This window comes from Mustela nigripes, chromosome 2 (genome assembly GCF_022355385.1).
Source record: "Mustela nigripes isolate SB6536 chromosome 2, MUSNIG.SB6536, whole genome shotgun sequence".
NCBI classification, from domain to species: Eukaryota; Metazoa; Chordata; class Mammalia; order Carnivora; family Mustelidae; genus Mustela; species Mustela nigripes.
This window is the reverse complement of record NC_081558.1, coordinates 61,745,536-61,758,325: the sequence shown is the minus strand read 5'-3', so window position 1 is coordinate 61,758,325 and position 12,790 is coordinate 61,745,536. Positions and strand designations below refer to the sequence as shown.

The window sequence follows — 12,790 nt, the reverse complement described above, 5'->3', positions numbered from 1 at the left end:
GGTGAGGGCCCAGCAGCTGGTGCAGGATCTGTACTCCCTGCTGGGAGGGAAGGGAGCAGCTGGGGTGAGTGGAGTAGGGGAACAGAAAGAAAGGAAGGAGCAGGGGAGCATGGAGAAGAGAAATGAGGAGAGGAGGCCCATGGGGAAAGACAGGAGTGGAGGAGGTAATGAGGAAAGCACCTTGTCAACAGCAAATGTGACTATTGTCCTCGTCAAGGAGGACAGGAAAGAGGGGAGGGTGGGGAGAAATCACCCAGCCCCCTCTTGCCCAGCTATGTGGCCGGTGTACCAGAGCTGTACAGAGCCAGCTGGGGCCATGGACAGTCACCACCCTGTGCCCAGCAGTGGACCCTTTCAGATGTTGCCACACCCTCCCCTTCTCCCATGCCAGAGCAGCCTTTGTTCCAGAGACTCTCTTCGCCCTTCAGTCCCTTGGGGAATGGTGTAGTGCCATTGCCGACCTGCCCACCCCCTACCCCAGATCGTGTCTTCTCACCTGCCTTTGCTCCTCCCCGAGGCTGAACCAGTACACAGAGTGGCTTTGGCACCCTTCCTGGGATATCTGGTGTTTAAGTAGGTGCCCAGATATCCAATAGATTGTTTTTAGGGAGTAAATGACACAGGAAGAACAAACCAAGTGAAGACACTTGGAGCCATGAGTCAGGAGAGCGGGCTTCTCGTCCTCCTTTAACTAATTAGCTGGGACCCCAGGCAGGCCCCTTCATGTCTTTGGGCTGTGCCTTCCTCAACCGTAAGAGGCAGACACCTGAGGATGGCGAGTTCCCTCCTGCGTCTACAGCTATTTTGGTCCACTGGGAAGATGAGTTGAGACTGTGCAGGGAACAATCAGAGCCTCCTTCCTTGTCCTCCTTGGCCATTCAGCAAGGGGCTAAGGAAGTGGCTCCTGAGTCAGTATCTCTATGCCTGTAAGGCATAGAGTTATTTAAAGTGTGTTATTTAAAGTGTGGTCTTTGGCCCACGGCCTCAGCATCCCCTGGAGCTTGTTGGAAATGCCAATTCTCAGGCCCCACCCAGCTCTGATTCAGAATCTGCCTTTTAGCAAGCTCCCCCAGGTAATTACATTATGAGAAGTGTGGATATAATGATGTACTGTGAGCCTAGAATAAATAATAGTATTTGCAAGTGGCTTGATAAGACAGGAGGATGGCAATCTTTGCACTGGGCCTTTGGAGAAGGCCGGTGTTTGGTAGGCCAAGGGGGTGGAAAGCCAGGGCTTTGGGATCAGATGGGGGTAGAGGTAGGTTTTGCTACTGACAAGCTGGGTAAACATGAACAAATGCCTCAGGCCCTTTGAGTTTCCATTTCCTCATCTATAAAGTGGATGCATGCCCTCACTGCTTGAAATACTTGCAGCCAGGCTTCGCAGGCCAGGACACATGGACCACAAGCATCTACCCTCCCCTGCGCCTAAAGGGAGCCCGTGTGCTGGGCTGCAGCTTCTTCTGCCATTGATTGGGGACTTTCAGGCTAGGAATCAGGGGGAGCTGCCTGCTTCAGCTCCAGGCACTTGGGATTGTGGGAGACCTGATCTGGAGAGCTTTGGGGCAGGGACCCCGCCTCCCCTTACCAGAGACCCACTGCTGAGCAGGATCATGAAGATGATGAAGCTCTCAAACCAGCTGTGCTCCACGATGCGGTAGCAGGCCTTGCGCACCTGCCAGCCCATGGCCCACGGAAACTTGCTTGTGTCCACTTTACAGCAGGGACAGTGGCGAAGGCAGCCTGTGGGGAGAGGTAACTGATGGAGAGGGATTTCCCCTGGGGAGAAAGGAACATTTTTGGTCTGGCCATGCTAGGAAAGCACTCTGCTGGGAAACCCACTTGCCACCCTGTAGGAAAGGAATTCTCCGGAATATGAGAGAAGCTGTACCCCTCTCAGGTAGCCTCTCAATCCTGCCCTTTGGGTGTTCCTCCCTACCACTGGTGTCACCCACACTCAAGTCCTCCCCAATTATCAACCTTCTTGGAGAAGATATGTGTGACCCCTGTCCTATGCCCACCCATTTCTGGAAGCCTGACAAGTCATGGGGCCTGGGTCTGGTACTGTCTGAGGGGCTATGCCCTGAGCCCTTGCTCACCTGAGAGGCCACCACATGGTCAATATGGGGCCTGGGTCCAGCCCAGCGCAGGGCTGTGTGGAACTGGAAACTCAAGGAAGTGTTGTTGCTTTTTAGTTTACAGATTTTTTTGTATTATTGAAGCCACAATGACTTTCATAGTGTGAACTATATGTCTACCCCCTTATTGCCAGCATATCTAGTGAGAAAACAATGTGCTTCTCTATTCTAGACATGGAGGGAAACAAAGAGTAAGATGTGTTTTATACCTTTAGGACAAGATGTGGTGCGTTCAGAGTGCTATGGTCGTGGACATTTGTTCTGCCTTTCAGAGCTACACCGAAGACTGAGGGACATATACATGGCCTGACCCTCCTCTGGTCCTTTATATCCCCAAACAAGAGTATTTACCCTTTTCCTGTTCAACCTCAAGAGGCCTGGTTTATTACTCTGAGGTGTTTTTGAGGGTGAGGAGGAAGGCCTGTGCTGAGGTGGCTGGGTCTGACGTGGGCCCACTAGGCTGCTGTGACCGTGGTGCTTGTGTCAGATGCCGGCCCCCGACCCTGACTGGGGGAGGAGGCAGCAAGCAGTCCTGTGTGTCTGTCTTCCATGGACCCCAGGCCATGGCCCCGGACACACAGGTACCCAGATGAGAGCTTGTTGAATGTGATTCTGGCCCAAATGAATGTCAGCACAGGAGTCCTGTGGCCAACGCTTTACCTTCTGTGAAGCAGTCATCTGGCTCCTCAAGGTCGTCTGCCAGCTCAGGGATCTTCCTCAGGATCTCTTCAGGATCCAGGCAGTCCACCGTGCTGCCTTCTGAGGAGCTTGTGTCGTCCTCTCCCTGCAGGGCAGAAGCCCAGGGCAGCAAACTCAGCTCTCTGAGGGCCCCAGTGAGTCTACACATGGTTACTGCAGGTCTGCCCAGCCAAGGGCTCCGAGAGGCAGGGAGAGCCCCTTGGGGCTGGACCCACAGCAACCATCTTTGTGTGTTTGGGGCCTCGCCAGCTGAGGCCCAGAACAGTGATGCTCTCTACGGAGCCCCAGAGGTTTAGCTGTGCGAGGCTTTAAACCTCCAGGCCCCTGATGGAGTGCTGGCGAGAGCCCGAGACACCGTAATTACACCCATAAAGACTCGTGGCATTCACTGGGCTTGAATATTTAATCAGGGAGCAATGCTGTAGGGGCCCTGCTGCCCTCCTGGCAGCTCCAGCCCTATAATGTCTCCAGATGAATTCAATTAGGAGTTGAAGCTGCTCTCATATTAGTAAACCTGATAGCTTGGCTAATGGACCCAAATGGTGGGGTGGGTCCCCATCTGTCACTGTCAGGCCCTTCTCTGCCTGGCCGGGGTCATGGACAGAAAAAACCAAACCAAACCAAACCAAACCAAACCAAACCAAACCAAACCAAAACCGATACCCAGCAGCCGTGTGCTGAAAACACTGAGTAGAGATGACTAGCCAGGGAAATCCTGAGAATGTTCTGAAGGAAACAATGATGTCCACATGTAGAAGGTGGCAACCTCACCCGGCAGGAACCAAGTGGCTTCTGTTCCGCCCTGGTCCCCCAGCCCCAGCTCAACCCACCTTCTCCTCTCACCCTGCTGTGGTCATCCCTGCCCAGGGGCACACAGCCAGTGGCTGACATTCCTCAGACTGAAGGGCACGATAACTTTGGGCACAAATGATGTCTTCCTTATCTTTGCCCAGCCCGGTGCCTGTCACGGCGTCAGCTCTCAGAGGCTAGGTGTCAAGTTAAATTCCTGAATTTAATGCCGCGGTACGAACGACACTAAACCTTTCTAGATGCCTCTTCCCTGTAGCTTATTTTCATCAAAGATTTGTAATGAAACCACCAAGTTTCCTTTTACCTCTTATATGACATTCCCAAACCCCAATTTTGCTTCCTGCTCAGGCTGCGTAAGGCTGTCAGTACACTACTCACTACGGACAGCCTCTGCAGAGCACCAGAATGTTTTTGGCTGGAAAAAATGATGTGGACAAAAGAGATTGGGGGTGGGGGGAGTCACAGGGAAGACTTCCTCACCCACAAGTGACTCTGACTTTCATCTGCTGTCTCAGAAAGACACTTTCTCTGTGCATTGTCTTTTGTTCCCTTTTCTCTTGGCTGTCATTTTCTGGGCACTTATTCCATCTCAGGCAGGAACTAAACACTTGACAAGCAGCATCTCATTTAAGCTTCAAAAGAATCCTCTCAGGTAGGCATTACCATTCCGTTTCAGAGAGGAAGACAAGAAGACTCAGAGAGGTTGAAGATCTCATCCTCATCACTGCCTACCTCCTAACTGTGGAATCCCCCTTCCTTCCACTGAAATCATGACGACCAGCCTGGAGGTGAGGACAGACCTTAATAATTCTCACGCTGAGACGTGAGGCTATGTGCTGACTGTAGTCTGAAACACCACTTCCCCAGCAGCCCCATCCTCTGGCCCCTACCATCCCACCGGTCAGTATCTGGTGGGCTGTTCAACCTCCCAGAAGTTCACATACCTACCTCTGCAGGGACCTGGGCAGCAGCCTCATCTTTCCACTTCTCACCCGCGTGGGAAGCCAGGTCCTCAGAGGACATTCCAGAGCCTGGGCTCCTGGGTGCCATGTGACCCTCGCATCTCCCGACTTGCTGCAACTGCTCCTGCTAGTGAGAGAGGGTCCCATGTGGGCACCTGTGCCCACCCTCAGCTGATTGCTTCTCAGTTTGAAGAGATCTCTCCCTCATAGTCTGCCAGAGATAAGAACCTAATCTCTGCAGCAAAAATACTGGCATTCATACACACGCTTGTGTGAAGTCAGCCTGGAGTCTCTATAACTCTATAACAAGAGTCTTTTTAACTCTTGGCTCCATTACTTCCAAGCCATGTATCAACCTGATCTCCATTTCTCCCACCTGCAAAATTGAGAAGGCAAGATCTACTTTATTCAGTGATTTTGCTGACTAAATCCGTGAATGCTTGGAAAACACTTGGCATGAAGCGTTTGGCTCAATAGATGTTAACCACGACCATTACTACTTGTCCAGAAGTCAGAGAGATAGAGACCTTGGCCATCTGAAGTCCCCCACAGACCCTAAAGTATCTGAAAATGCCTTTGAGTGGAGACAGTCATCATGAAGTTCATGTCGTTTATTCCGGGGATGGTGATGCCCTGCCCTCGGCTGTCACCCACACAAAGGCATGTAAAATATGGCAGCTGATAATAGCAGCTGCTGGAACACAAGAGAAGTGACAGCTGCAGGGGAGGAAGGCTGTGGTAGAGCTACAGACTCAAAGCACAGCTGTCTGAGGCCACTTAGTGGCCTGGACAGCCGCCCTGCCTGCCTCTAGACCCCACAGGACCCCTGCCTTCCATACCGTGCCAAAGTCACTGAGAAGAGGTCAGTGAGAGTTGATACAGCAGCTTAAGGTAGTAGGGAACTGTGCAAAGTATTTAAAATTATATATATTGCCAAAAGGCTTAAATGTGCTTTGAATTCTTTGGGGCCCTAAAGAACAAGTGTCATTTCCCTGTGACATCCTTTGTCTGGAAAATCTGGATAAATGAGTCCCATGATGATCAGGACTCCCTATCTGATGAAGATCAGATGAATCTCAGTCTTGGATAACATTTGTTCTTTGGGGAGTCTTGTTAGTTCTTAGAGGAGTCTCATTAGCATCTTAGGCACAGAGCCTGAGTTGGGCAAAGTAAGAGGGACAGTTGCGCAAAAGACAATCCCAAGAACCTCAAAGTGGTCTGAGACTAAGGTCCTGCCCCTGTTTTCACTTGCCTGGGGGATTCTGACCCTTTTTTCCAGGCTCTGCTCAAAGGCCACCTCCTTCAGAAACTTGGCATGGTATTTGCTTCCTGACATTGGGTGCCCATAGACTTGATTTGCCTGGGGCTCATCAAGTCTGTACCAGTCTGGATGTTGGGCAACCTCCTTATTCAAATTTTCCTTCTGCCCCTGTCACTCCGGCCTTCAGGCTGTCCCGTGGGAGGACTCTCACCTGCCCTTGAGGGATCACTTCCTGCTGGGAGCTCCGAGCATCCTCCTCACCATCCTCCTCCAGGTCATCAAGGTCAGATTCTCCTTCGGCAATGGGCACAGAGACCCATATGTTAGGGTTGGTGATGAAGTCGTTGTAGTCGTCTTTGGGGCCTCTGGACACTGGAAGCCCTCTGGGGCTCCCCACAGCTGCATCAGCAGCAATGTGGTTCTCAGCTTTGGAGCTGGAGAGTGGGAGTTTCACCACCAGCTGGGGCTCTGTCTTGGGCCAGGGCAGCAGGCAGGGCCTGGTGCAGAAGCTGCAGATGGCCTTCTTGGTACGATGGCCAAATGCCTGGATCCGTGCCAGGGCAACCTGTAGGTTGTTCACCTCCCCATCTTCATCTGGAGCTGCAAGGTTGTCAGCACTGAAGGAGTTCAGCAGCAGGGCGATGAACAGGTTGAGTACCTGGAGAGTAGGAGTGCAAGCAATGATGGCTTGACAAACAAGCTGAGTTCCTCCATAGTCTGCCAGGTTGGCAACCAGCCAGAGGGCAAGACAGCCACACCTGGGCCTCTCTCTGCCTACCCAACGTGCTTTCCTTCTGGGGGGGATGGACAGTTTGAGAGCCACTGAAGGGAGTCCTGGGGATGTCCCAAGCAAACTGCCTCATGTGGACAAGGCTTGGAAACACATTGTCTGCCATAGAGAAGGATCAGCCCTGCTGACCCAAGGGACATTCAGGCATAGCAGAAAGGAACACGTACAGGTCTACCCTGGGACTGCTGTCATCTGCCAAAGCCCTGGGTTCTTTTCTTTGCCTTGGGGTCCTGGGTAATCTCCTTGCTGTTTCTAACTTCATGTTCTTCTCCAATGAGCAGAGAGTGGGGACTCCCATCCTACTGGAATGGTCGTGAAGAGGAAACTACTTGAGAGCTCTAAGAGTGCTCAGAAAGAGAAAATTCCTGCCTGAGGGTTAGGGGCCCCTGTAGCTCTGCAGGCATGCTGAGCTCAGCCTGGAAGAAAGGATCTTCAGCCAACCCCCTAACTTGGGAATTGTGGGGGAAGGCATCTTTGGCTCCAGGCCCCAGGTGGGAAAGACTGAAAAGTTTGGGTTTGTTGTTTCATCTCTTCTGGTTTAGCTTTCTTGTGTCTGTAAGACTCTCATAGAAAAGAATCCAAATTGGTTGACTTTCAGGGCAGTAAGAAAGCGGCTTCTGAGGGTCCACATGTCCCCCTACAACAGCCAGCACTGGTACAGCAAGGGTGCCCAGAACCGCAGTGGGTGGAGATAAGCTGAGGTCATGGAGCCAACTAGGATAAAGAAGGGGGGGGGTAATGCGGGCAATTGGCAGAAAGGTCTTCAGTGAGGTGCTCTCAAATGTGGGAGTGGATTTTGTTATTGACATTATGGCATTGCTTGTTGTCCATGACCCAGCTTCTCCCTTTCACCTTGTCTCATCGTGCCCGCCCTCCTGCTCATAGCTAGGATCAGTGTAGCTCAGAGAAATCAGTCAGCTCTCATGGCCCTAAAGAAAAATATCTCCTGAGATCCACTAGAGTGGGGAAGGAAATTTTTCTTCAACAAACAGCTAACAATTACTGAGTTCTTGTTGTGGCCTAGACAGTGCATTAGGCAATTTGCATATGTCATCTCCTGTAATTTAATTCCCTGGGTAAGCCTATGAATAAGCACTATCTTCTTGATTTGAAGAAGATTAAAGCTTGAGGAGATTGTCTCTTGTGCTGGGTCATCCGGCTTTACTAGTCATAGAGCTGGGATTCTAAACAGGTCTTTCCATCCTTCTCCGATGTGCTCATGCCAGTAAGTCAGGTTACCTTCCTATGGACAGTTCTTAGAACATGCCCCACATGACTTTGCAAAGTTTGAAGACTTACAGTCAGGGAGGTATGATGGGGGCATAAAAATGTGCAACTTCAAAGCTTTTTAGGACAACCCAGAAGTCTTCTCCATTGTCCCCAAGACAGTGCCCCCAGGGAGGCTCAGCACTTACCACCAGGTTCCCCAGCACCATCACTGTCAAGAAAAGGATGAGGCATATGGATTTCTGGCCAACTTCCATGCAGGCCCACATGTTCTCGATCCACTCTCCACACAGGATCCGGAAGACGATGAGGAAGGAGTGGAAGAAGTCATACATGTGCCAGCGTGGCCATTCTTCATTGGGCGCGGAGATATTATGCCGATTGTCACGGTAATTATCCCCGAGTAGCTGCTTGCCAACCAAAGCGAAGACAAAGACAATGATGGCCAGGATGATGGTGAGATTCCCCAGTGCCCCCACCGAGTTCCCGATGATCTTGATGAGCGTATTTAAGGTTGGCCAGGACTTGGCCAGCTTGAAGACCCGTAGCTGCAGGGAAACAGAGACTGTCAGGTCCTGGCTACTGTTCTCATCCCTTTTACTCAAGCTTTGACCTGAAACCAAAGGTCAGGAAAAAGTACAAGGCAGCTCATTTTATTAAGATGGGGATGCTCCCAGGAAGCTGCTTTTAGAGACCTTTCTTTCTGTCATCAGTTACTTAAAAATATGACCAGCCTTCCATGGGTCCTTATGTATCAACATGCTTCAGCAACTGTGGAAGTTAGGAGTTTTATACTGAGGCGATGGTCTTACCATAGATATTCTATTCTGTAGCCACAGGCTTCCTGAATGTTGACCTATTCTATGTGGCATGATGGAGCTCACAAATAAGTGAGAATGACCCACTTTCAACCTGATGTAAGCTTAGCCTTTTGCAGGGAGGTCAGGACCCACTGTATTTAAGAAGTACTGGTGAATCATATCTTAGGGCAGTTCTCATCTTGGGGCCATGGACAGCATCTGCTACCACCACCAGCTCTGAAATGGCAAGTATATGATTTCATGGACCCAGCATTTGCATGTTTGTTTGTTTCACGTTGTTGAATGCTAGCCATGCAGGTGCATGGTGCTGTGTGAACTTGTGGGGTATACAGAGAGAGGTATATGGGCTCTTGCCCTCATGGAACTAGTGGTTTAGTTATGAAAAATAGGCAAAGACCCAAAAAGATTTCATTGTAAACCTGAACATGCTAAGTCCCACAAGGGAGCATAAACACTATGCATATAGATGTGTAGACTTTTAAAAAAATTTGTGTGTTTCTTTAATTTGTTAGAAAGAAATATCTGGGTTCTACTGTCATGGGTATTTATGGAGCACCTAGTAAAAATCGGACTCTGGCGTAGGGGTTAAGATGCAATGCCAATCAGAACAGTGCAACAATAACTTCAGCAGCCACACAACAGTAAGGCCCAAGGGAAGTTTAATCCTCTTATGCAGGAAGTTCCATTCCTATGGGGGAGGGGCGTGCAATGGCCTATGTTCACTTTAGACCCAACCTGAAAGTTATGCTCCTTGTACTGGAAGCAGAGCCTAAAACAACAGTTTTGTAGACTAAACACAGAGGCAGCATATAAGCTCAAACAAACACTGAGCACTGGAAACTAGATGGAGCTGTTTTGTGGAGGGTATTGGGAGAATGCCAAGTTTCCTTAGCAACATCATTGCCGCAGATTTCTACTCTCACAGTAAACTCTGGACAAGTGCAAAGGCAGAGACTGGAGTAGGGCCCTTGCGGGGCACGACTGGAGACAGTGAGGGACACACGGGCATGCTCACTGGCCATAAGCTAAGGACCAGACATGACTCTTGCCTTAATCTAATCCAAGTTTCCACTGGTTCCTTAGTTAGTTGGGGTGGGGGTAGGGAGTTTAGAAATTAATATTAGAATCCTGTTAGGTAGGAATTTGTAGTCCATAATTAACCTTTTGTTAAACTGCAAGCAAATCATGTGTAATTGTCATTAGGGGGCATGAATCGAGTGGTCCTCTATGAGTTCTTTTATTGTCTTTATGGAAGGCAAGAGAACAAGAGCCCTTTACTTGCTGTTCTAGAGATATCTGAGCTTGGGGGCCCTAGTGTTAGCTATCAGTCAACACACATTTACAGAGTGCCTGCTGTAGAGCCCCTGAATGAGCTGGCTGGCTCTTGCTGGTGTCTAGAGTGAGGGGTCCAGGAAAGCAGCCCCACATGTGTCCACGATTCCAGAGAATCTCACCTCTACCTCCATGCAAATGCTTTCTCTGCACTTTGCCCAGCTTAGCGATACATCAAAAATAATTTTTTTTTTTTTTAAAGACTTTCTTTATTTGGGAGAGAAGAAGAAGCAGACTCCCTGCTGAGCAGGAACCCTGAGGCAGAGCTCCATCCCAGGACCCTGGGATCATGGCCTGAGTTGAAGCCAGACAATTAACTGAGCCACTCACGTGTCCCTCAAAAAGAATTTCTTTATAATATCACATAAGATTTATAAATTGTTGCTTTTAAATGCTGCTGAATATTGCTTTACATTTAATTAACCATTTCTCTAGTTAATCTCATAATATAAAAACATCTATTTAGAGGGGAAAAGACTAGAAGGAAATATACCAAGTTGATAACATAGGCATATTTGTATGGAAATATATCCAAATATCTTGGATGTTAGAGTTAAATTTTTCTCTATATTTTCAATTTACTTTATTTAGGATGCTTTACTTTTAGAATAGAGTGAAAAATAAGTCTAAAGGTAAGTCTGTCCTCTACCGGGGAGGTCACCACTTGATGATGAAGTGGACCTTATGACAAATATCAATAGACAAGGTAATATGGTAGACTACACTGGATTTCCCTTGGGTTTTCCTTTCCATCAAAAAGTTCTTTCGTATGCTGGATAGGGATGCCTGGGTGGCTCAGTCAATTGTTAAGTGTCTACTTTTGGTTTGGGTGATGATTCCAAGGTCCTGGGATGGAGTCCTGCATCAGGCTTCCTGCTCAGCAGGGAGTCTGCTTCTCTCTTTCTTTTTGCCCCTCCCCCTCTGTTCCTGCTCTATCTCTGGTTCTCTCTCTCAAATAAATAAATAAAATCTTTAAAAATGCTGGATAATAAAATCTAAAGTGTGTTGATGGTCTATCAGTAATGTAAGTAAATTCTTTAGCCAAAAATTAAATAAATATGGGAATTCAGATGTAGAAACAGATTGTTGAAGTTAGCTTTTTCTCTAAAGACATTTGCAAAACCGAGTGAATCTAGCATAGGTTTTAATGGTCTAATGAAGCATGGGGAGCAGGAAACTTATCTCTGTCTACCATAGAAGGTCTAACAGGAATTTCTTCCCCCTTTTAAGACTAGATCCCAAAGAGCTCTAACTTCCATGTAAAGACAAACCAGAAATAAACCCAGGGGAATGCCAGTAAAATTAAATGTCTAGTCCAGGTAGAAAGTGGGAAACTGACACTGAGAATTTAGATCCCCAATGTGGTGCTCACACAGGATTTTGGCTAAAATTCACACTACTAAGTTGTTTCAACCTGAGAATTTAATTTAGAGAAAAACTACAAAGTGCCTTGCAGAAGTGAATGCAAATACTTTCTGAAGAAACCAGTCTGCATCCCAGGTCTCAAAGCACCTCCATCCAAAAGTGTCAAAGAGTTGCAGTAAAACAAACAAATACATAATAATGAGGCATCATGAGGGAGAGAGATCCAGGATGTGTATGTGGAAACTGCCACTCAATTTCCTTAAGTAATAGAATTATTAGCCAGAGACAACAGTATAAGAAGATATAATATGTTTAAAGAAATAAACCACAAACTGGAAGATATGGTAATAGAACAAAACATTATAAATAATAAGTCTTGAAAAATAACCACATGGAACTTCCAGAAATGAAAAATATAACACAACATTTAAAAACTCTAGGAGGATGGGCACCTGGTGGTTCAGTGGGATAAGTGTCTGCCTTCAGCTCAGGTCATGATCCCAGGGTCCTGGGCTCGAGTCCCACTTTGGGCTCTCTGCTCAGCGGAGAGCCTGCTTCTCACTGTCTCTCTCTCTGTCTGCCTCTCTGCCTACTTGTGATCTCTCTCTGTCAAATAAATAAAAATCTTAAAAAAATCTATGGAGGAGTTTCACATAAGATAGATACAGTTTAGAAAAGAATTAATGAATTGCAGATATACAGAAGAAATTATCTAGAAGGTAGCCAGAAAGACATAGATGGAAAATTTCAAAAAGCCATAAAAACACAGGGAATAGAGTGGGAGAGTTTAATACATCTAATAAAAGTCCAAGAGAAGAAAAAGAGTGGTGTGGAGGCTAGATTTGCCCACATATTGTCTTGGAACTTTCTGGAACTGAAGAAAAGCACAAACCTGTAGATTCAAGAAATCAAAGAATCTTAAGCATTATAAATGAAAAAATAAATAAATGCATAGCTAAACACATACTAATGACATTACAGAGCAGCAAAGACAAAGTGAAGTATCCAGAGAGAAAGGAACAACAGTTAAAATCCAAAGCTTACTACTCATCACTGAGGAACTACTCACACTATGGAATAAATAAATCTTCGATGAACTGAAAAAAAGTAACTATTAATTATCAACTTTCTTTACATTCATTAAAAATTGTGCTTAAAGACACAGGTAAACTGAAGGGCCATCTGTATCCCAATGTTTATAGCAGCAATGGCCATGGTCTCCAAACTATGGAAAGAACCAAGATGCCCTTCAACGGACGAATGGATAAGGAAGATGTGGTCCATATACACTATGGAGTATTATGCCTCCATCAGAAAGGATGAATACCCAACTTTTGTAGCAACATGGACGGGACTGGAAAAGATTCTGCTGAGTGAAATAAGTC

General features: G+C 47.5%; 1 protein-coding gene across 3 annotated transcripts in view; it reads right to left on the bottom strand.

Moving 5' to 3' along the window:
• The window catches only part of SCN10A (sodium voltage-gated channel alpha subunit 10), a 99,599-nt gene that overhangs the window by 21,205 nt on the left and 65,604 nt on the right, over positions 1 to 12,790 (bottom strand). For 2 of the 3 annotated variants that reach the window (XM_059387943.1, XM_059387944.1), the window contains 5 exons: positions 8,076 to 8,435; positions 6,082 to 6,528; positions 4,596 to 4,736; positions 2,799 to 2,922; positions 1,589 to 1,743 (listed from right to left, as the gene is read on the bottom strand). In XM_059387943.1, coding sequence (XP_059243926.1) covers positions 1,589 to 1,743; positions 2,799 to 2,922; positions 4,596 to 4,736; positions 6,082 to 6,528; positions 8,076 to 8,435 — 1,227 coding nt within the window. The remainder of the gene's footprint in view (positions 1 to 1,588; positions 1,744 to 2,798; positions 2,923 to 4,595; positions 4,737 to 6,081; positions 6,529 to 8,075; positions 8,436 to 12,790) is intronic. The other variant, XM_059387942.1, reaches the window with a different exon arrangement.